The sequence below is a fragment of the Microcebus murinus genome, chromosome 23 (assembly GCF_040939455.1).
Source record: "Microcebus murinus isolate Inina chromosome 23, M.murinus_Inina_mat1.0, whole genome shotgun sequence".
Taxonomy (NCBI): domain Eukaryota; kingdom Metazoa; phylum Chordata; class Mammalia; order Primates; family Cheirogaleidae; genus Microcebus; species Microcebus murinus.
In genome coordinates this window covers 25,031,502-25,055,203 of record NC_134126.1, presented here as the reverse complement: position 1 = coordinate 25,055,203, position 23,702 = coordinate 25,031,502, and the positions used below count along the sequence as shown (strand labels likewise).

The following is a 23,702-nucleotide window of genomic DNA, read 5'->3' as shown; positions in this document are numbered from 1 at the left end:
TTAATTGGCCAACTGATATATATATAAAAAAAATTAGCTGGGCATGGTGGCACATGCCTGTAGTCCCAGCTACTCGGGAGGCTGAGGCAGTAGGATCACTCGAGCCCAGGAGTTTGAGGTTGCTGTGAGCTAGGCTGACGCCACGGCACTCACTCTAGCCTGGACAACAAAGTGAGACTCTGTCTCAAAAAAAAAAAAAAAAATATATATATATATATATACCATGCTTATAGGTCGGCAGGATCAACATTGTTAAAATGTCTATACTACCCAAAGTGACCTACAGAGTCAATGCAATCCCTATCAAAATACCATCATCATTTTTCACAGATATAGAAAAAATAATTTTATGCTTCGTATGGAACCAGAGAAGACCCCATATAGCAAAATCAATCCTAGGTAATAAAAACAAAATAGGAGGTATCAATTTACCAGATTTCAAACTATACTACAAGGCTATAATCATTAAAATAGCTTTTTACTGGCACAAGAACAGGGACATTGATCAGTGGAACAGAACAGAGAACCCAGATATAAAACCATCCTCATATAGCCAACTAATCTTCAACAAAGCAGACAAAAGCATACATTGGGGGAAAGAATCCTTATTCAATAAATGGTGCTGGGAAAACTGGAGAGCCACATGTAGAAAACTGAAACAAGACTCACACCTTTCACCTCTCACAAAACTCAACTCATGCTGGGTAATAGACTTGAACCTTAGGTGTGAAACTATTAGAATTCTAGAGGAAAATGTTGGAAATACTCTTCTAGACATTGGCCTAAGCAAAGAATTTATGAAGAAGACCCCAAAGGCAATCATAACAGCAACAAAAATAAACAAATGGGACCTGATGAAATTAAAAAGCTTTTGCACAGCCAAAGAAACTGTCAAGAGAGCAAACAGACAACCCACAGAATGGGAGAAAATTTTTGCAAGCTAAACATCTGATAAAGGACTGACAACTAGAATCTATTTAGAACTCAGGAAAATCATCAAGGAAAAAATCAAACAAGCCTATCAAAAAATGGGCAAAGGACATGAACAGAAACTTCTCAAAAGAAGACAGAATAATGGCCAACAAACATATGAAAAAATGCTCAACATCTCTAATCATCAGGGAAATGCAAATCAAAACCACAATGAGATATCACTTAACCCCAGTGAGAATGGCCTTTATCAAAAAGTCCCCAAACAACAAATGCTGGCGTGGATGCGGAGAGAAAGGAACACTCCTACCCTGCTGGTGGGACTGCAAACTAGTTCAACCTCTGTGGAAAGTAATATGGAGATACTGCAAAGCAATACAAGTAGATCTACCATTTGATCCAGCAAGTCCACTACTGGGTATCTACGCAAAAGAACAAAAGTCACTTTATGAAAAAGACACCTGCACTCGAATGTTTAGAGCAGCACAATTCACAATTGCAAAGCTGTAGAAACAACCCAAATGCCCATCAATACATGAGTGGATTAATAAAATGTGGTGTATGTATACCATGGAATACTACTCAGCTTTAAGAAACAATGGTGATATAGCACCTCTTGTATATTCCTGGATACAGCTGGAACCCATTCTACTAAGTGAAGTATCTCAAGAATGGAAAAACAAGCACCATATGTACTCGCCAGCAAATTGGTATTAACAGATCAACACCTAAGTGGACGTATAGGAGTAACATTTATCGGGTAATGGGAGGGTGCAGAAGAGGATGGGTATATAACCACAATGAGTAAGATGTGCAACATTTGGGGGATGGACACGCTTGAAGCTCTTACTAGAGGGGGGACGGGAACATGGGGAATATATGTAACCTTAACACTTGTACCCCCATAATATGCTAAAATAATAATTTAAAAAAAGACACATAGACCAGTGGAATAGAATAGAGAACCTAGAAGTAAATCCATGTATTTATAGCCAACAGATTTTCAACAAAGGCACCAAGAACATACATAGGAGAAAGGACACCCTCTTCAACAAATAGGATTGGGAAAACTGGATATCCATGAGTACAAGGATAAAACTAGACCCCTATCTGTTACTGTATATAAAAATAAATTCAAAATGGATTAAAAAGTTAATGTAAGACCTGAAACTATAAAACTACTAGAAGGAAACATAGGGGAAACCCTTTGGGAAATAGGTCTAGCCCAAGATAGTATGACTAAGACCCCAAAAGCACAAGCAATAAAAACAAAAATAGGCAAATGCAACTATATGAAACTAAAAGACTTCTGCACAGCAAAGTAAATAACCAATAGAGTGAAGAAATAATTTGTTGAATGGGAGAAAATATTTGTAAAATATTCATGTAACAAGGGACTAATACACAGAAAATATACAGAAATATACAAGGAACTCAAACAACTCAATAGCAAAACACACACACACACACACACATTAAAAAGTAGGCAAAGGATGTAAATATTTCTCAAATGAGGATATGCAAATGGCCAAAAAGTAAATGAAAAATGCTCAACATCACTAATCATCAGGGAAATGTAAATCAAAACCACAATGAGATATCATCCCACCCAGTTAGAATGCCTATTATAAAAAAGACCCAAACAATTACAAATCCTAGCAGGGGTGTGGAGAAAAGACAACTCTCATACACTCCTAGTGGGAATGTAAATCTACATAAAGTAGAAAGTAGAATGGTGGTTGCTAAGGGATGGGGAAGGAGAGAATGTGGAGTTATTGTTTAATAGATATAGAGTTCAGTTTTGCAACATGAGAGTTCTGGAGATGGATATTGGTGATGGTTGCACAACAGTGTAAATTTACTTCATGCCACTGAATTGCCCACTTAAAAATAGTTAAGATGGTTTTAAAAAAAATACCACCCTACAAAATACTTATTGATTACAAAGGGTGAAAGACCCCACGTCCTAGGGGTCTAGTGATTTTGGAGGAGGTAGGAGAGTGGATTTTATGAGCTTCTGTGAGTGGAGAAGCCTGATAGACACCACCTGAATCAAACAACCAAGGTTAATTAGCATCACGAGTAATGTAACAAACTGAAATCATGGATCATCTGATGGGATGCAACGTAAAAAACAAAAATTACTTCTGTGAACCTGGCAAAAATGCATAGCCTGATTGAATCATGAAGAAACATCAGCCATATCCAAACGAAGGGACATTCATCAATAGCACATTGGTAAATGTTTAACAACTAGCTCTTCAGAAGAGAAAAATCAGGAATCCTGATTGGTAGCATTTCCACGGTGTGACTATTCCCATGATGACCATGATGTCAACTTGCTTGCGAAATTCGTGAACATTTAACAATCAGCTCTCACGATCTAGTGTGAGCCAACTCTAGCATATCAGCTTGTGCAAAATAACTGGCTGTACTCTTCAACAGTGTCAATGTCATTAAAAATCAAGGGAAAATGAGAAATTGTTCCATATCAAAGGAGACTTAAGAGTCATGACAACTAAATGCAACGCATGATCCTCAATTGGATTCTTTTGCTATAAAAGATTTTACTGGGGAAAGTGTCAAGATTTGAATGGGGTCTGTGGATTAGATAACAAGGATACATCAATGTTACTGTAGTGGATTGGATGGTGGCCCTGAAAAAGATATATCCACATCCTAACTGCTTGAACTTGCGAACATAACCTTATTTGGGAAAACGGTCCGTGCAGATGTCAGTAAGTTAAGGATCTTGTGATGAGATCATCCCAGATTACCCAGGCAGGCTCTAAATCCAATGTCAAGTGCCTTTATAAGAGTCAGAGGAGGGGAACATACAGACAGAGGAAGTGCAGAGAAGACCACGTGAAGACAGAAGGAAGAGACTGGAGTTACGTAGCCACGAGGAATGCGGACCACCAGAAAAGCTGGAACAAGTAAGGAAGCATTCTCCCCTGGAGCCTTTGAAGGGAGCATGGCCCTGCCAACGCATTGATTTCACATTTCCTGACTCCAGAACTGTGAGAGAATAAATGTCCTTGTCTTAAGCCACCCGGTTTGTAATAATTTGTAATGGCAGCCCTGGGAAACTCATAAATTATTTCCCTCATTTTGGTGGTTGTGTTGTGATTATGTAAGAGTGTTGCTATGTATGAGATGAACACTAAAGCATTTGAGGGTGATGGGACAAAGGGCCAGCAATGTCCTCAGTTATAGCTCTTACCCTCAAGTGGCTCAGGAAAAGAAAACTAGGTTGTGTGCACTATTCTTGCAACTTTTCTATAAATTTGAAATTATTTCAAAAGAAAAAAAAATCCACATCCTAGGGGTCTAGCGATTTTGGAGGAGGTAGGAGAGCGGATTTTGTGAGGCTTTTTCATGGGTTCTTTAGAGATCCCCTGTGGGGGACACCACCACTCTACCCTAGGCCCCTGCAGTGCCCGTGGTGCGGGCAGCACCTTCTCTAGCCCACTGCTTTCAGTTCAGCTTCCTCCTCAGCTCCAGGGCTTTGATGAGCTCAGCCTTCTTGGCTCAGTTCGCTCTACCATGCCTGGGCAGGTGGCCCCAGGCCAGCCCCCTTCCAGAAGATCCACATTTGGCCTGTGCCAGGCTGGCTTTTGGAGGACCTAGTTGAACTTAACAATGCTCTCTGCTTCGTTCTCAGGAACAAGGGGCAGTTACAGCCCTACATCTTGCCTTTAGACTTTCAGATGTGAGTCAAATACCAATCCCAAATCCCAGGGGACACTTGTAAAAGTCCCTTGAGGCCTCTCTCATGTGGCTTAAGGTGAGAGGGATACAACTGCCTCCCCTGCACCTTGGTGGACAAGTATAGGGCACCTACTACTCCCTTTTCCAAGCACAGCTATTTAGGCTGGATATTGGTGATTGGGTAGGACTGGCAGAACTGGTTTGAGCATACCCTTCAGCTGTGGGGGTTCTTCAGATCTATTACTTTATTCTTGCCTTAGGAGATGTGCCGATACTCTGAGACAATAGGAGGAACCACATTTCACATTCCGTCAACAGGCTCCATACCTGCACAGGAATGTTCATGCCAAAGTCACCTTGTGAAATTTAGTAACAGGTTTTTATCTCCTGCAGCATTTTATATTATTTCAACGCCATACAACCCCTCCCTTGTCATGAGCCGAAACAGTGCCCTGTGTTTCCTCTAGCCACCCTAGTTGCCCCCTCTCAGTCTTTAGCTTCCTCTTCATCTCCCCAGCCGCAATTGTTGGTTTCCTTGGGATTCTTCCAACCTAAACCCTCTTCTCTTTTCATTCAGCGCATTCTCTGTCTGCAATCCCATCCATTCCCATCGCTCAGATTATCATTGGCTTGTGGGTTGTCTCAATGCTTAGGATGAGGGCCTCAGAGCCTGGAGAACATAGGTGGATTTTATCTTTAAAACCCAACTCAACCCAAGGAACTCGAAAGTTTAGACAATGAGGGTCTCAGGTGAGGAAAGATTTTCAGAAGGAGCTAGGGAAAAAGGAGGCAGGATCCGGGATGGGTTTCCAGGCTCGAAGCCATTTAGATATGGTGACCCTCCTATCGGGCTCACTCGATAGAGGCTAGAGCTGGTTTGCCTGGGGTGGCTCTGGAAGTGTGAAGCCTGGAGCTTTGCAGTCCTGTAGGCTTTCTTCTGAGCTCTCAATTAAAGCAGTCTAAAATCCGCCTTTGAAATGAAAATCATTTCAAAATCTCAGCAGGGCAGCTGGGGGTGGAGGATGGACAGGGGATGAATAAAAAAGCACGGAGGCCTCTTTGACCTCCCCTGCTCAGCTAACAAGGCCCAGTGCGTAGTTCCTCTGCCAGCTCTCTGGCTCTTGCTGTTTCTACAAGTGGCTAAGTCCCAGCATTTCTGGGACAGAGCTAATTGCAAACACTCTGTCCCCCTTTATCATCACATCTGCACTCATCCTTGTCAGACTCCACGTCCCATATTTTGCTTCAGAAAATATGGTCATCGTAGCTCTGTTTCTTTGTGTTCTAAAACCTCTCAGAAGAGAAATCTAGCTAAGCATAGTTCCAGTCTCTTACGGAAGCCAACGTTCAACCCTTGGGCAAAAGCACTCGGGCTTCTGAGCCCCTTGCTTTCATGCCTCCTCATGCACATTAGAATAGGACCTTTATTTACTTATTAATTGTATTTCATTAAGCTCATACTCTGGCATATTTTTTTTAACTTGGAATTGAGCAAGTGGATCTTGTAGGGTGTAATCAGAAAAGGACTTGATTCTTTCCTTCTCTGCCCATTCAACTCTCTTCTGTGGGCAGCTCTTCCCTGAGCCTGAGTGGGAGCTGGGGCACAGTAACACTTTTCTGGTCACTCCAGGATAATAAGAGACGCTCTGGCGGTCTCCAGTCCCAAGGACAGCCTTGCTTCTTATTTTTTATTATTTTTTTTAATACCCTATTTTTACTATAGCGATCTCATTTCAGAAGAGTTAAAATGGAATTTAACTTTAACTAATCCGTCCCTACTCATCACTGGAAACCTGAGATCAGGAAGTGAGATGTGTTCGGCCTTTCCTTCCTTTTCCCATCTCCTCCTCACTCACCTCCTAGCCTCTCTTGGGTTAAAGATAAGGGGAGGACGCAGGAAAGAAGATAAGTTAGGAGTAGGACATGTCTTACTTAGCTGTCACCCAGCTAATACAGCATTGGTCTCCTCTGGCCCCAGTGGACATTCAGAGCTCACACTCAGATTTGGTGGATGATCAAATCTGACTCTTGCACTGGATGTTTTTGTGGATACTTTGGAGGACCTTACTGGAATATTAGTAGCTCTTCCTGTGATTGGGGCCGTATTTGCTTATGCTCTTTCCCTTGGGCCATGGGAATGCAGTGGGACTACGGGAGAATACACTCACCACTTCAGGCTGTCCTTTTGGGCAGGATTGGGAATGGTTCCAGGGTAGAAGGGAAGAGCCCTGGGACAAGGTCCACAGGGTGGTGAGCAGGTGTGGACTGGATTTCAGGTCCACCTACAAGGGAGAGTTCCTTTGTGCATGACACACTTGGCACTAGCAAAGCGGTGGCCTCACCAGAGCCGCGGCCTCTCAGGTTGGGTCAGACCCCAAACATGCTCCTCAAATCGGCACTCCTCAAACTCCTGGGGACATGCTCTCCAAGGGGTCCCTTTGAAGTTACTCTCATAAGGATTGATGTGAGGGGAAGCCCCCGCCCCTTCTTCTTGGAAGACCAATGAGGCCCTGCCAATGCCATCTCCCTGACTCCTACCCTCTCTGGCCTCCTCATCTTCAGCCCCTTTGCTCCCTTGGGATGATTTAGGATCTGTCTGTTGCAAGCCCATTTTTGGTGTTTTTGAGTTCGTTTGTGTCACAACCTGCCATGTGAACACATGGATAGCCTGGAACCTCTTTTCAGAACATGGAGGCCTCTGCCAATTACCGCGGTGTTCTCGGCCTTTGAACCTCAGCTGAAACCCACGCAGGAAAAGTCAAATTTAAAATCCTGTTACACACTGTTTATTCCATGTTGACCAGGACTTTGAGCTCACAGAACCTTTTTTTTTTTTTCCAAAATAAAAATCTGAGTTTTTAGAGGGGCTTTTCCCTCATCAACTTTCAGAAATTTCTGAATATATTTTACATAGAGCAGAATGCAGAGATTTCCTCATACAAACTAATTAGCGTTATGTGGGAAAATGGTGGGGAACAGCACCGATGAATAGGAATCATACTTTAATTAAATGCACCAAGGTTGTTAGGGCATAATGAGAACCTGGGAGATTTTTTACTATTATCTTCTTTTTTTTTTTTCACCTCCTGCTTTTTGATATGTTCCAGCTCTCCTTTAGTGAGCCTAGATTGGTTCACAATCCTTATCTGCAATTTCGAAATCCAAAAAGCTATTGGGGGTGGGAGGGAATGGGAAAAAATATATAAAGCTCTGAAAACTAAGAATTTTCTTTTCATAATCAATTCTACAAAATTAATTTAACCTGAACTGAGAGAGGTTCCTGAAAGCATTTACGTCAGTGTGAACTTTCAAATGTTTCAGTGTAGAAATAACAATGTGGTTTTTTTGCAAGATGCCTTCCCAGACCCTCCTGGAAGTAGGATGCAATGTACAGTATGTGTCCCAATACTACCATTTAAAAACCCCAAAATAATTCTGAATTCCATAATGCATCTAGCCTTAAGAGTTTGGGATAAGTGCTTATAAGTCTGTACTTTTGTAAAGGAGAACATATAATGAACTTTGTTATTATTTTTCTTGTCCTATTAGCTTCTCACTGCCATATGGTTATAATGAATGTCAACAACAGCTGCAGCCATAGGTAGTTCTCTTACAGTGTATCTCACATATAATCTTCATACTAAAGGCTAATAATTTTTCAGTAGTTTTTGTCCAATCTTCACTCTTGCATAACAATTCATTTTTTTCACCACTTAAAAACATTTTTGAAACCGTGTATCTATGTCATAAATTTCTCAAGAAGTTTTCTATCATGTCTGGCTCCTTCCCTACCTCTCTCCTTTCTTCTGCTTTTTTCTTTCTCTCTCTCTCTTATCTTCTCCTTCTCTCCTGCAAAATCATTTAGGATTCTTCTTTGTACCTTGAGCATAACTAAGGATAGGAAATGTGATGCGCTCAGCTCCATGAGTGCTATCAAAGTCACTGCTGCAGGAATTCAGACTATGACTTCTCATGGTCTCTTGCTTCTGAATTTCTGCTGCCATCCGGCCAAACAAGTTAAATGCCACAGTTAATATGTTTACTGCCATCTAGGAGGGTGTAGTGAGCTGAATGGTCGCCCCTCACCAAAAGATACGCCTACCTGGAACCCGTGAATGTGACCTTATAGGAACACACATAAGGTCCTTGCAGATATAATGAAGTTAAGATCCCAGATGAAATCATCCTGGATTATCTGAGGGGGCCCAAATCCAATGACAAGTGTCCTTATAAGAAGAATAAAAGGCACAGAAGAGAAAGTGATGTGAAGATGGAGGCAGAGACTGGAGCGATGCATCTCCAAGCCAAGGAACGCGGAGGACTGCCCGCACACGACAGAAGCTGGAAGAGACAAGGAAGGATTCTCTGCCAGAGCCTCTAGAGGGAACATGGCTGTGCCGACACTCTGGTTTTGGACTCCTGGCCTCCAGAACTGTAAGAGAATACACTTCTGTTGCCTTAAGCTATCCCGTTTGTGGTACTTTGTTACAGCAGCCCTAGGAAATGCATACAGAGAGCCTTGCCTAAGAGTGACTTGCCCTATTTATGGGAACCCTCATCTGTCAGTATGGAAGTGAAAATAATGCTGCTATTCATAAATTTTGCCAATTTTGGACTTGACTGTCAAAACAGAGAAAATCCTCACCAATGTAGGAAGAGCTGGATTTGACACATGGATCCTGGAAAATACTTGTATAAAGAACAGTGGCTTTTCTAGAGGAAATATCACCTAGTACTTGAAAGTGTAGGCCACAAGAGTCAAATTTGAATCCTGGTGTGATTCCTGGTACTGCCACTCATTAACCTTGCCACTTTGAGCAGTTATTTAGCTTGTAGACTTAAGACTGGCACATGAGAGCTAAACAAATGTTAGCTCCTATTGAGCTCCATTTCTCTGTGGTTATGTTTGCTCCTTATGCCTGCTTTTCTCTGCAGGACACTTGTCTCTGCTCATTTGTCTCTTCCCATGGCTGCAAATGGCTACCCCAGTCCAAAGCTGATATGACCTTCTGGTTCAAAAATCCAACAGCAGCAATCAGAGTCATTGGGTCACTTATTGCAGTTTCTTAAAAAGAGAGACTATGTGCTCACTTTGGCAGCCCATACACTAAAATTGGAACGATAGAGAGAAGATTAGCGTGGCCCTTGCACAAGGATGACACGCAAGTTCGTGAAATGCCCCACATTTTAAAAAACAAATGGATAAATAAAAATGAAAGAGAAACTGTGATGTGTGCTCAAGTCAGTGTGCACATTAGCTATCACTGGGCCAACCTTCTACGGCCAGAAAGACAAAGTCTCTTTGAAGAGGCTGGGAGCAGGAGGACCATGGCAAGCATTTCTAGCATACTGTAGCTTTTCAAATTTTATATATTCAAATCTATTCCTGTCTTCCATCATAGTGCATGCCTTCGATTTCATCCTTTAAAAAGTATATCTTACTTTGAGAGTAGAAATTCACTTGTAGCTTATTTTATTATTGGACTTTCCACATAGCTTCTCTAATCTAATTTGAATTTATTTATTAGAATGGCATTTTTCTCTTCTCCAAGTAACTAGCTATTTGTCCCAACATGATTTTTTGAATAGCTCACACTTCTCACACCAATTTGAATACTACTACTGCTAACAATAATAGCATTTTCTGAATGTTCTCTATGTGCCAGAGTTTGTGCTATTTTACATGGATTATTTCAGCTTGGTTTTATTATTATCCACATATTACAGCTAAGAAATGGCATGTTTGGGATTTGTATCCAGGTCATCTAACTCTAGAGCTCATACTTTTAACCACTATGCTATTCTCATAAATAATTTCGATCTATTTTTGTATCAAACAATAAGGAAAATTATTGACATGACTGGAAGTCCAGATGTAGGGCAGGCTTCACAGTTGACTTGGCTCAAGTTCAATATCCCCGTGATTCTCTTGGCTCTGCTCTCTTCCATGTGTGGCTTCATCTTCAGGCTGACAGTGAGAGAGCTGCCACAATTCCAACCTCCATACCCATGCACAAAAATGTCCATCAGAAGGAAAAGAGGATTGCCACTCTCAGAAAATCTTCCAGAAGAACAAAAAACTTTCCGAGACACTCCAACAAAATTCTCCTCAAGTCCCATTGGTCCAAAATGAGCCACATGGCCATTTCTGTATTAATTGAGAGTAAAAAGGATAAGATTAAGTAGATTATATAAACTCACTCCTGGAGTTTTAGAGATAATGTCAGCTTTCCTTTGGCACATGGGCTGCATAGAAGTGGACTATCAATAAGGATTAAGTTCAGCTCTTAAATGCAGAAAACCTAAAATAACACTGGACTAAACAAGTTCGAAGGTAAATCAAGTCTGAAGGTAGGCAGTATAGAGCTAGTATGGCAGCTCCATGGTCACCCAGATTCCCTTATTCTATCTCAATGCTCTGCCATTCTCAACGTGTGACTTCTACCTCATGGTTCAAGATAGCTCTGGAGCTACAGCCATCAATCATATCCACCTTCAGGCACCAATAAGGAAGAAGGAGTGGAAAAAGGAGAGACTGGCTTCTCTCTTTAAGGACATGTCCCAACTCTAATACCAAAACCAGATAAGACACAGTAGAAAAAGAAAACTACAGGTCAATATCCCTGATGAACATAAATGCAAAAATCCTCAACAAAATACTAGCAAACAGAATTCAACAACACATTAAAAAGAGCATTCACCATGATCAGGTGGGATTCATCCCAGGAAAGCAAGGATGGTTCAGCATATACAAATCAATAAATGTGATACATCACATCAATATAACCAAGGACAAAAACCATATAATCATTTCAACAGATGGTGAAAGAGCATTTGATAAAATTCAACATCTCTTCGTGATAAAAATTCTCAACAAATTGGATATAGAAGGAAATACCTCAATATGATAAAGGCCATATATTACAAACCCACATCTAATATCTTACTGAATGGGGAAAAATTGAAAGCCTTTCCACTAAGATTTGCAATAAGGCAAGAATTCCAACTTTCACCACATTTTTATTCCACATAGTACTGGACGTTCTGGCCAGAGCAATTAGGTAAGAGAAATAAATAAAGGGCATCCAAGTTGGAAAGGAATTGGTCAAATTATCCTTGTTTGCAGATGACATGATCTGATATTTAGTAAACCTTAAAGGCTCCACCAAAAAATTCCTAGAACTGATCAATGAATTCAGTAAAGTTGCAGGATACAAATTGAACATACAAAAATCAGTAGCATTTCTATACACTAACAGCAATCAATCTGAAAAAAAATCAAGAAAGCAATATCATATCCAACAGCTACCAAAAATTTAAAGTATCTAGGAATAAATTTAATCAAATGAGTTAAAGATCTCTATAAGGAAAACTATAAAACACTGATGAAAGAAATTTAAGAAGACACAAAAAATGGAAAAGTATCCTATGCTTATGGATTGGAAGAATTAATATTGTTAAAATGACCATACTACCCAAAGTGATCTACAGATTCAATGCAATTCCTAATAAAATACCAATGGCATTCTTCACAGAAATAGAAAAAACAATCCTAAAATTCACATGGAACTACAAAAGACCCTGAATAGCCAAAGAAATCCTGAGCAAAAAAAAAAATCTGGAGGCATCATACCATCTGATTTCAAATTATGCTACAAAGCTATAGTAACCAAAAGAGCATGGTACTGGCATAAAAACAGACATATGGACCAATGGAACAGAATAGAGAACCCAGAAGTAAATCCATACACTTACAGCCAACTCATTTTTAACAAAGGCACCAAGAGCATACATTTGTATGCTTAAAGAGCACACAAGAGCTCTTTAATAAATGGTGCTGGGAAAACTGGATATCCATATGCACAAGAATGAAACTAGATCCCCATCTTTCACCATATACAAAAATCAACTCAAAATGAATTAAATACTTAAATGTAAGACCAAAACTATAAAAATACTAAAAGACAACATTGGAGAAATGCTACAGGACATTGGTCTCGGCAAAGATTTTTGGGGGTAAGACCTCAAAAGTATAGACAACTAAAGCAAAAATAGACTAATGGGATTACAACAAGCTAAAAAACTTTTGCAGAGCAAAAGAAACAATTAACAAAGGGAAGAGACAACCTACAGAATGAGAGAAAATATTTGCAAATTATCCATTTGAAGAAGGATTAATAACTAGAATATATAAGGAACTCAAACAACTCAATAGCAAAAACACAAATAATCAAATTTTAAAATGAACAAAAGACCTGATAGACATTTCTCAAAAGAGGACATACAAATGGCCAACAGATATATGAAGAAATGCTCAACATCACTAATCATCAGGGAAATGCAAATCAAAACCACAATGAGATATCATATGACCCCAGTTAGAATGGCTTTCAAAAAGACAAAAAATAACAAACATAGGTGAGGATGTGGAAAAAGAAGAATGCTCATACACCATTGGTGGGAATATAAAGTAGTACAGACATTATGGAAAACAGTATAGAGGTTCCTCAAAAAACTAAAAATAAAATGGCATTATATGATCCAGCAATCTCACTGCTGGGTATATATCCAAAAGTATATCCAAGAGATACCTGCACCTTCATGTTTATTGCAGCACTATTCACAATAGCCAAGATACAGAATCAACCTAAGTGTCCATCATTGAAAGAACTGATATAGGAAATGTGGTATATATTACAATGAAATATTATTCAGCCATAAAAAAAGAATAAAATCCAGTCATTTGCAGCAAGATGGGTGGATCTGGAGGTTATTTTGTTAATTAAAATTAGTCAGGCACAAAAAGATAAGTATCGCATGTTCTCACTCATGTGGGAGCTAAAACAGTTGATCTCATGGAGGTAGAGAGTAAAGTAGTAGTTATCACAGCCTTGGAAGTGAAGAGGAGTAGGGGTGATGATGTTAGTTAATGGATACAAAAATAGAAATAGATAGAAGGAATAAGTTTTCAGTATTCGATAGTATTATATGGAAATTATAGTTATCAAAAATTATTTTATATTTCAAAATAGCTAGAATTGTAATGTTCCCAACACAAACTAAAAAAATGTTTGAAGTGACAGATATCCCAATTACCCTGACTTGATCATTACACATTATATCCATGTATCAAAATAGTACATGTACCCCAAAAATATGCACAAGTATGATGTATTCTTTAAAAATACAAAAAGAAAGTCTGTGTCCCAGAAGTTACAAGATACACTTCTGCTTACATCCCACTGGACAGAACTTCGTCAGGTGGCAACATCTGGCTGAAGGGAGCTGTGAACTGTGACTTTATTCTAGATAACTATGAGCCCAGCTACAAATCAGGGAGTTTACTACTAAGAAAAAAGGGCAGAAAATATACTGAGAGACTACTAGCGGTCTCTACAAAAGGTAGAAACATGAACTCAATTGGGGTTCTGTTGGAGAGTAAGAAAAGAGAACTAAATGCTGGTAAGGCAACCAACAATGTGTCCTTCAGCCCTGCTTGGGTCATCAAACTAGCCAGTAGCTTGGTGGTATGAGATACTCCGAGTCGGACATCCTGTGTCACAGTGATTCCTGGAGTCATCCCAAGTCAAAATTCATGACTGAGGATGTAGTTAGAGTGGTCCCCTAAAGAAATAAGTTTGCATTTGTTTATTTGTAAGAGCTCTTTATTTATTGAGGATTGGGAATATTAAGCTTTTGTCTATCTAATACGTTGCAAATGGTTTTCTAGTTTATCATTTGCCCTCTACCTATATAGTAATGTTATTATACTTGTTTTGATATACAGAAATTTTACATTTATAATATCAGATATTCTTTGCCTTTACATTTTTTTTTACTTTTCTACTAGAATGATCTTTCATAACCAAGGACCTAATATTCACCTATATTAGTTCTTTCTCTAATTGAATTATTTTTGTGTCATTCAGAAGTTACATTTGTTGCACATGTAAGAAAAACCACACAACAGCTTAACAAAGGGAAGTTCCTTTTTTTCAGGTAATAAGTTCAGCACTGGTTTGGTGGACTTATGATGTCTTCAAGAATCCAAGCTCATTTCACATTTCTATTTCACTATAATTAACATTTAGCTTTACCTCAAGCTCACAAAATGACTGCTATAATTCTAGCCACCATATTTGAAGCTCATTTAGGAGGAAAGAAGAGGGGGAAAACGTAAAGATTGCATGCCACCTGGATCCATCTAATTTATCAGGAAGTAAATAGCTTTCCTAGAAACTCCGTCTCTTAGATTTCTCATTGTCCAGAACTATATCACATGGCCAATTAAAGCAAGAAAATCTTGGGGAGACGAGTATTTTAATCTGAGTTATTTGCTATCCTGAACAAAGTCAGATTCTATTATTAAAGGGGGAGAAATGGAAATTGGATAGACAACACTGTCGTAATTTTTCATCTAAAATTTTTTGGCTATACGATATAAAACAAGGAATTAACTTCATTTTTTCCAATCAGTTAAACAACTTTCCCAGCATCTTCATTAAATAATCCATCCTTTTTTTCATTGATTTGGCATACAACTACATTATATTTTTAAATATACAGAATTTCTAATTCCAGTAATATCAAGAGTGGTACCTAAAAGAGTATTCTTTCTCAGGAAGGAAGGTTTTGAAAAGATATAGAAAACAAACATTGAAAGCACTTCAGGGTAGCCAAAAGCAGACAGAACCTGGAGGGCTGTTGACACTTGGAAGATGAAATAACACTAGGATACTAGCCAAGTTTCCCAACTTTATCGCTGTATGTCTAAGGGCAGCCCCAATCAATGCCATATCTGGGGTAGAAACCTGCCATCTTACTAGCTTGAAGAGTCAGAAGAAATAGGTTGAGGTTACTATAGCAGCCAGAAAGTAAAAAGGAATGTCCTGGAAAGGAGAGAGCCACAGTGGGAAACACAATTCTATATATAATCTCTGCCCAATTCTCTAGTTGTTCTCTGAACTACACGTGAATAGTGCAGACACAAAGCATCCAAGTTAAGATTCAAACAATTGAACAGAGATTTCAGCTAGTACTTACTGCAAGAGACACAGAGTTTCACCCAAGTTAACTTCCCACTTTAAAAAAAAAAAATTAACACCTTTTGGAGGAATATCACAGAATCCAGAGACTCTACAACACATCATTCACAATATCCAGGATACAGTATAAAACTACCCCACATACAAGAATGGTAAATGTGACCCATACTCAGTAGGAAAGGCAATAAAGAGCAATCCTAAAATGATCCTGATTCTAGAATTGGCAGGCAAGGATTTATTTTTTTTTTTTAATTTTTTTTTTTTTTTTTTTTTTTTTGAGACAGAGTCTCACTTCGTTGCCCAGGCTAGAGTACCATGGCGTCAACCTAGCTCACAGCAACCTCAAACTCCTGGGCTCAAGCTATCCTCCTGCCTCAGCCTCCCGGGTAGTTGGGACTACTACAGGCATGTGCCTGTATATATTTTTAGTTGTCCAGCTAATTTCTTTCTATATATTTTTAGTAGAGACGGGGTCTCGCTGTTGCTCAGGCTGGTCTCGAACTCCTGAGCTCAAACAATCCACCTGCCTCAGCCTTCCAGAGTGCTAGGATTACAGGCGTGAGCCACCACGCCCAGCCCAGACAAGGATTTTATTTATTTTTATTATTTTTTTATTTTAGCATATTATGGGGGTACAAGTGTTAAGGTTACATATATTGCCCATGCCCCCCTCCCCCCTCAAGTAAGAGCTTCAAGCATGTCCATCCCCCAAACATTGCACATCTTTTAAATTGGTAGTTGTAACAATGCTCAGCAAAGAGTATAAAGTCTTGGTTCACTTCTACTTCCTCCTCTTGTAGAGGGTATAAAGGATAGGTTATCCTATTAGGTATATGTCCACACATGCTCCCAAAAACTGCAGTGAGAATTAACCAGGCTGATGAAAGTTTTAAAAAAATAGTTATTTTGAGTAAAAAAGCAAAGACAAGGGGTTTTATCCCCTTCATGGAGAAAGTAAAATATACCCTTTCCATTATCAATGACAGACCACTGAGTTGACAGCTCTTATCAAGCCCTGGGATCTCCAGCTTTCTTGGGTCAGAGTTAGAAGACTTAGCAGCAGTGGAATTACATGGCTCTCCTTGTAATCCAGTTTATTGACCACCCTTTAAAAACCTAACAAATCCCTCTTCAACGAAGGCTATCCTGCAGCCCACCCTCCCCCATACCTTCAATACCTTAATGTTTTCCTTTTTAGAATTCAAATAACAGGATAATTTCTATAGGGAATAGAGAGAAATTAAAACTCCAAGGGGTAAAAGGACTCATTAGGGGTTACTAAGCCTGCTACAGATAAAGATCAGCTCTGTCAGAAGCTGAAATAGATCACCTGGTTAAGTCATTTTTTTTAATCTATCATTTAGGGAAAATGGCCCATCCACTGATTGCTCCCTATTCTGCAAGCAAGTTTGCTCTGGATGGGTTCTTCTCCTCCATCAGGAAGGAATACTCAGTGGCCAAGGTCAATGTGTCAATCACGCTCTGTGTTCTCGGCCTCATAAACACAGGTAAGGTCAAGACATTGGAATAAAGGACATGCAGCTGCCTTACCATTATGGGTAAAGAAGGGTGCCGAACTTCCTGACATATGTGTAATGTACTAAGAACCAGCAACAGAAAGCACTAGCTCTCTCATTTAATAAGCACTTCCTCTTACAAGACAGTAAGTCATTGTCATACAGCACTCTGTTGCTGCCCACTGACACTTCCCATTGGCTACTGGGTCATTATGAGACTTCTGTCCTCATTCTGTTCCCCCATAGGACTCCCCTGCCCCAACCAAAACACCCAAGAGAAAAGTATGATTCAGATCTCCCAACTAATCACCTCTAACTGCCCCCACAAGTCTGCATCTAGAAAGGCAGGGCCCCTCTTAACATTAAGGCCTCTCTGCCAGCAGGCTCTAAGCATGCCCAGTCTCTCCACGTTTTTCTCGGAGGTTCCTGTGAGGCTTGCAGAGCAAACACTGGCGAAGGGCCCCTGACAGCTAAGCTGTCTGTCTGCAGGCCTCCCATCGTGCAGACTCTGCTAGTCTTGCCTAACTCTATTCTTCCCTTGTCATTCTACAGATACAGCCATGAAGGCAGTTTCTGGGGTAATGACTAAGCAAGCAGCTCCGAAGGAGGAATGTGCCCTAAAGATCATCAAAGGGGCAGCTCTGCGCCAAGAGGAAATATATTATGACAGCTCACTCTGGACCTCTTTCCTGCTAGGAAATCCAGGGAGGAGAGTAATGGAATTTCTCTCCTTAACTTACTTTAATACGGACAGATTCATCAACACCTCGGAATTCCCTTAGGGCTAGGCGTGCTGAGGGATCTTGGGACTGTTCTGCCCGATATGTATCTGGGCTCTGTCCATGAAGGCATCTTCCCAGGGGGATAAGTAGAGTGTACCCAGAGAAACACAAGTCATGGGTCTCATCTGAAAATTGGAAGGAGTTCCTCTAACACTTGCACAGTGGAAATGTAATTATAATGAATGTCATGAACCACTACAGCCTGCAGTTGTAAAATAGAGAGCTACCATAGGTATAATTACAAGGTAGTTATATCAAGTTTATCTCTTATATAATAATAATATATGATGCCTAATACAATATTAATTATAATAAAGGTCACATAAATTCAAAAACTGGTAGCTGTAACTTGAGTTCATTCAGTATGGTTCCTTTAAAACCATAAAGTACACAAATGAAATTTTTCAATGTTCATTGCTTGTTTTGGGGTCTAAACCTTTTATCTGTTCCTAAGTTGAAGAAATTACCTTCGTCTTCATTTGGTGGACATCACGTCTTTATCATTTCTGTAAATTTCAGATACTCTTTACGTGATTGCGCATTGCTCCTCGGGGAAGGAAGACCCCTGGGCAGGAGTCACTAGGGCAAACTCGGGGAGATGGAGGGCCCTAGAAACTGGAGCCACAGAACGTAAGCTTATTTATTGCTCTCAGAGTACATCGAGCATCTGTACCTTACCTCTGAACACTAAGCTGGATATTGGAAGTTTGAAGAGGAGGAATTGGAGTTCAAATCTTGCCACTCACTTATTTAGACATTTATTCATTCAACAAATATTTATCAAACACTTGCTAGGTATCACCTGCGTGTGATCAAGTGGGAAACAAAACAGATATATCGACAACTCAGCAAAGCCTTGTACTGGTCAGGGCTCAACAGGTAAGAGAGAGCACCCTCAAATTGGGTAATGTTAGTAGAGTTTAATAAAAAGAGGACTATTTACAAAAGTGTGGGCAAGGCATAGGGAAATCACAGGAGACAGTGTAGTATCTCGGGGGTAGTTGCAACTGTTTCTACCCCAGGGCCCATAGGGATAAGAGGAGAGACCTGTTCCAAGAACCCAGAGATGGAAAGGCCTGTTTGGAAAGAGCCACATGGCAGGAGCTGTGATATTCGGCTAGGGAATGCAGCCAGCCCTCCGAGGACCATGAAGGAGGGCTCTAGGGGAACAAACACCCCAGCCTTACTCTCTTCCCACGCTCTAACCTCTGGTCAGTGCTTCACATCAGCTGCTTCGTTCAGGCAAGGGAGCAGACTGGTGTAGACCACACAGGTCAACTTCCCCACACACAGAGCAGACGGCAAAGGGTAGAGAATGTTCCGGAGGGACAGATGGAGCACATCCAGCAGGCACCTAACACTCCCACACATGGAGCTTCCTCGGTGAGTAATGGGGTCTAATAGATGTCTCGGTTTCCCACCAATCAGATGAACCGCCCTCGGGCTCCTGTAGAAATGAGTCTCCCCTTCACTGCGAAAATATGGAGTACAGTAATTCCTTTGCTGAAGGGTGGACACAATGTCAAAACAGAGTTAGAATTTGTTTGGGGAGAGGTTAAACCTCTTTCTTAAGGAGGCTTTCCTCAGAATCCAAAGGGGGAAGATCTGGCCGGGTGTGGTGGCACATGACTGTAGTCCCAGCTACTGGGGAGGCTGGGACAGGAGGATCGCATGGGCCCAGGAGTTGGAAGTTGCAGTGAGCTAAGATGACACCACTGCACTCTAGCCCAGGCAACAGAGTGAGACTCTGTCTCAAAAAAAAAAAAAAAAAAAAGGTGGGGGTGGAGAAGATCTCAAAAAGTAGGTCTGAGAACTGAAACCATCTACACCCACATAGCTTATTATCTGCACTAACATGACATTAAAATTCCATTCTGTTTATGAGCATGACTTTACTCTTCCAAGAAACTTCAGGAAGATAAATGTTGCAAATCTATTTAAAAGGGTTTGACTTTTCAATAGATAGCATCAGATGACTGTTACTCTTAAAGACTCTTTGGAACCCTCACTTCAAAATGCTGGCTTCAGGCCGAGCACGGTGGCTCACTCCTGTAATCCTAGCACTCTGGGAGACCGAGGCAGGTGGATTGCCCAAGGTCAGGAGTTCAAAACCAGCCTGAGGAAGAGTGAGACCCCCATCTCTACCAAAATAGAAAGAAATTAATTGGCCAACTAAAAATATATAGAAAAAAATTAGCCGGGCATGGTGGCGCATGCCTGTAGTCCCAGCTACTCAGGAGGCTGAGGCAACAGGATTGCTTGAGCCCAGGAGTCTGAGGTTGCTATAAGTTAGCCTGACACCATGGTACTCTAGCCCAGGAAACAGAGTGAGACTCTGTCTCAAAAAAAAAAATGTTGGCTTCACTGTGCTTGCCAATCTCAAACTATGCCACCATGACCCTTACCCAATTGTAATCAAGCCACCACGCTGAAGCCCCACCTTAAAATAGACTCCAATACCTGATAAACACCCTGGCTTTGCCCTCTCCACTCTGAGAGGCTACCATGACTCCATCAAGGTAGTATTGCCCATTACCTGGGTAAGCAATGAACTCAGCTGCCTTATCAACAAGTTGTTTCAACGGTCCTTTAAGGGAACCAGCATTCGACAAGCCCTTCCCCAGGGGCCTCATCCAGTTCCTAATCTGGCTCCCCTGCCCCTTAGATATTGGCCCCCATCGCTCAGGAGTGGCAGGTGTTCCAGCAGCTGGAGCCAACCTCCCATTTTGGTGGTACCAGCCATACAAAGGCCCTTGTCACTGGACAAGTTCCACTCAAAAGAACCGAGCCCGGGCCGGGCGCGGTGGCTCACGCCTGTAATCCTAGCTCTCCTCTGGGAGGCCGAGGCGGGCGGATCGTTTGAGCTCAGGAGTTCGAAACCAACCTGAGCAAGAGTGAGACCCCGTCTCTACTATAAATAGAAAGAAATTAATTGGCCAACTAATATATATAGAAAAAATGAGCCGGGCATGGTGGTGCATGCCTGTAGTCCCAGCTACTCGGGAGGCTGAGGCAGGAGGATCGCTTGAGCCCAGGAGTTTGAGGTTGCTGTGAGCTAGGCTGATGCCATGGCACTCTAACCCAGGCAACAGAGTGAGACTCTGTCTCAAAAAAACAAAAAAAACAAATGTGATCTGATTCAGATTCAAACAGAATCCTGTCACACCTCCCTCAAAACCCATAGTGATCCCATCTCATTCAGAGTAAAGATTAAAATCCTCACCGAGACTACAAACCCTACATGATCTGGATCTCGTTAGCTCATCTCTACTCTTCTCCCTGCCTGTCCCCAGCTACACCGGCCTCCCACCTATGTCTGGAGCACGCCAAACAGGCGTCCATTCTCCGTGCCTGGAACGGCCCACACAGCCGGCAGGCTCACTTCCTGCAGACCTCCACTCAGAAGTCGCCTCCTCCATGAAGCCTTCCGTAGCCACCCTACATACAATTTCAACCCCGCCCCGAGATGGTATACCTCCCTTCCCTGCTTTCTTTTTTCTCCTTAGCACTTAATGGTGTGTGTGTTGTTGTTGCTCATTTATCTTCTTTATTGTCTGTCCCTGTTCCAGTTACTATGGCTACATAACAAACCATCCCAAAACTCAATGGCTTAAAACATAAAACAATTATTTCCTTCACTCGCAAATCTGTAATCTGAGCAGGGCTCAGCAGGGGATAGTTCATTTCTGCTCCGCTCAGCAAAGTTGGGGTGGCTCAAAGGTGGAATCATCTGGAAGCTCTACTGTGCACATGGCTGGTGCCTGTGCTGGACAGACCTGTACAGCTGGGGCCTGGGGAAAGTAGGGCACGTTGGGTGTCTGGAATGGGCAGTACATCTCGGGCACCTGGACCAGGCAGGACACTTTGGACACCTAGAATAGATAGGGCACTTGCACACCAGGAACAGGAAGGGGACCTTGAGCGTCTGGAGCAGGTAGGGCACTTGAGCACCTGGAGCGGGTGGAGCACCATGGGCATCTCTCTCTATCTTTGCATGGTTTCTCCACGTGGTATCTTTGAATGGCAGCTTTGGGGTGGCCAGATTTCTTAGAGGGACTCAGGGATCCAACAGAAAATATCCCAAGAGAAAGAGCCAGGCAGAAGCTATATTCCCTTTTAGGACTGACCATACATTTTTTGGTCAAAGCAGTTCTGAAGACCCATCCCATTTCAAGGGAAGGGAATACATACCCCAACTCTTGATGGAGGAGTGTCAAGGAGGCCATGATGCCTCCTGCCATAGGCCCCTGGCTAGAATGTTGGCTTCCTGCGGGCAGGAGTTTCGTCTGTTTAGTTCTCTGTACCCCAGCACCCAGGTGCTGAGGCAAAGAAGATTATGAGGTGTCTGGGTGCAGGTGACAAACTGTTGTGCTAGACTCAGAGTCAAGGGTTCCTGAGGGTGACACAAACAGAGCAAGAAGCCAGGTATGCGAGAGGCCAAGGCCCTATAGATTGCCAACAGGACGGGGGCGGGAGGGCTGATTAGTTGCTGAGATGAATTGCTGAGACAAGAACATGATCAGATGACAACTGCTGAGCCAAAGTCAAGTTAAAATTAGTTTTGCCTTCAGTCTGAACGTTTAAGGGTTCTCCTTGGGCCCAAACACATGGTAAGATTTCAGCCTGTGTTCAGTATAAAGCAGCCGTTCCCTGATTCCGCTCACGTATGGCTTATTTGACAACATGCGGGAGCAAGAGAAGATATGGAAGCTACGAGCCAATATTGATCGGTTAATATTAAAGTAAGCCTCTGGTCCTTTCCAGATCTTGTAAATGTTTCACCTGGCTCTCCAGAAAAAGGGGTGGGGGGAAGCCTTAACTTGCTGATTTGTAGCATTTGCCCACATCCATGATGTACAGACTGTCACCACGGCCAACTCCAAGCCACCAGCACGACGTCCCTGCACGTGGATCAGGAAGAGAGGGACACCTTCAGCTCTCTCAAGCCTGCGTAACCGGCTGTGGCACCTCATCGTGACTTTGACTTTCCACATTCTTGGCAGATCTAGTTATTCTTGAGGACACAGTTCACTGCCTCCCTCTCCCTCCAGGACTTGAAGTCAAAGTCTGATAACATGAGTCAAATTGGCATTTTCCCCCCATCAGCAAGCACAGCCAAGCCGACGAGCAGAATGACTAGACACCTTTTTTATTCTACCATTGCCGGGGAAAGAGAGGAAACAAGGGCCCCAAAAGACACAGGAAACTCACACTCCTCACTCCTAAGTGTGCGAGCGTCTTGCATGAAGTCAACAGCCTAGACCGGAGTGTCAGAGAGCCCTGCAGCGGTGACGTTTATGTTTGTTAGCACCAAAGTCCCTGGGAGTAACAGAAAACCCAATCGTCTGACAGTGGCCGGATCAAGCAGAGATTTATTTTCTTCTCGTAACAAAAACTCTGGGTGGGGCAGACCCGGTCCTTCAGGGACCCAGGCTCCTCCTGTCTTTCCACGCAGCCGTCCATCCATGCTCGTCCTTGGTGCTGTGTGGTCACAGCACAGCTGCCCCGCCCACAGCGTCACTCGGCGTTTCCGACAAGAGGAAGAGGAAGGTGAAGGACAGAAGATGGGCACCATCTTCTGAATTTGACCCTGGCGAGGGGAGAGGAGAGGCTGAGAACTAGAGTTTTCAGCTGGGCACATCGCCACCAAAAACGACATTGGGGTTCTGTTAGGCAACCAGTAGTGTTTGTCATACAGTCGATCACCTCAGAAGCAG

General features: G+C 41.9%; 1 protein-coding gene and 1 non-coding gene across 8 annotated transcripts in view; both read left to right on the top strand.

The window, feature by feature from the left end:
* Nucleotides 1–18,320, top strand: part of HSD11B1 (hydroxysteroid 11-beta dehydrogenase 1) — a 44,758-nt gene extending 26,438 nt beyond the window's left edge. For all 7 annotated transcript variants that reach the window (XM_075997099.1, XM_075997095.1, XM_075997093.1 and 4 more), the window contains 2 exons: nucleotides 17,051–17,194; nucleotides 17,756–18,320. In XM_075997099.1, coding sequence (XP_075853214.1) covers nucleotides 17,051–17,194; nucleotides 17,756–17,985 — 374 coding nt within the window. In that variant the 3' untranslated portion in view covers nucleotides 17,986–18,320. The remainder of the gene's footprint in view (nucleotides 1–17,050; nucleotides 17,195–17,755) is intronic.
* Nucleotides 9,725–9,831, top strand: LOC142864017 (U6 spliceosomal RNA). Its single transcript, XR_012914615.1, has one exon. It is a non-coding gene; the product is annotated as a U6 spliceosomal RNA (small nuclear RNA).
* Nucleotides 18,321–23,702: the final 5,382 nt, after the last annotated feature.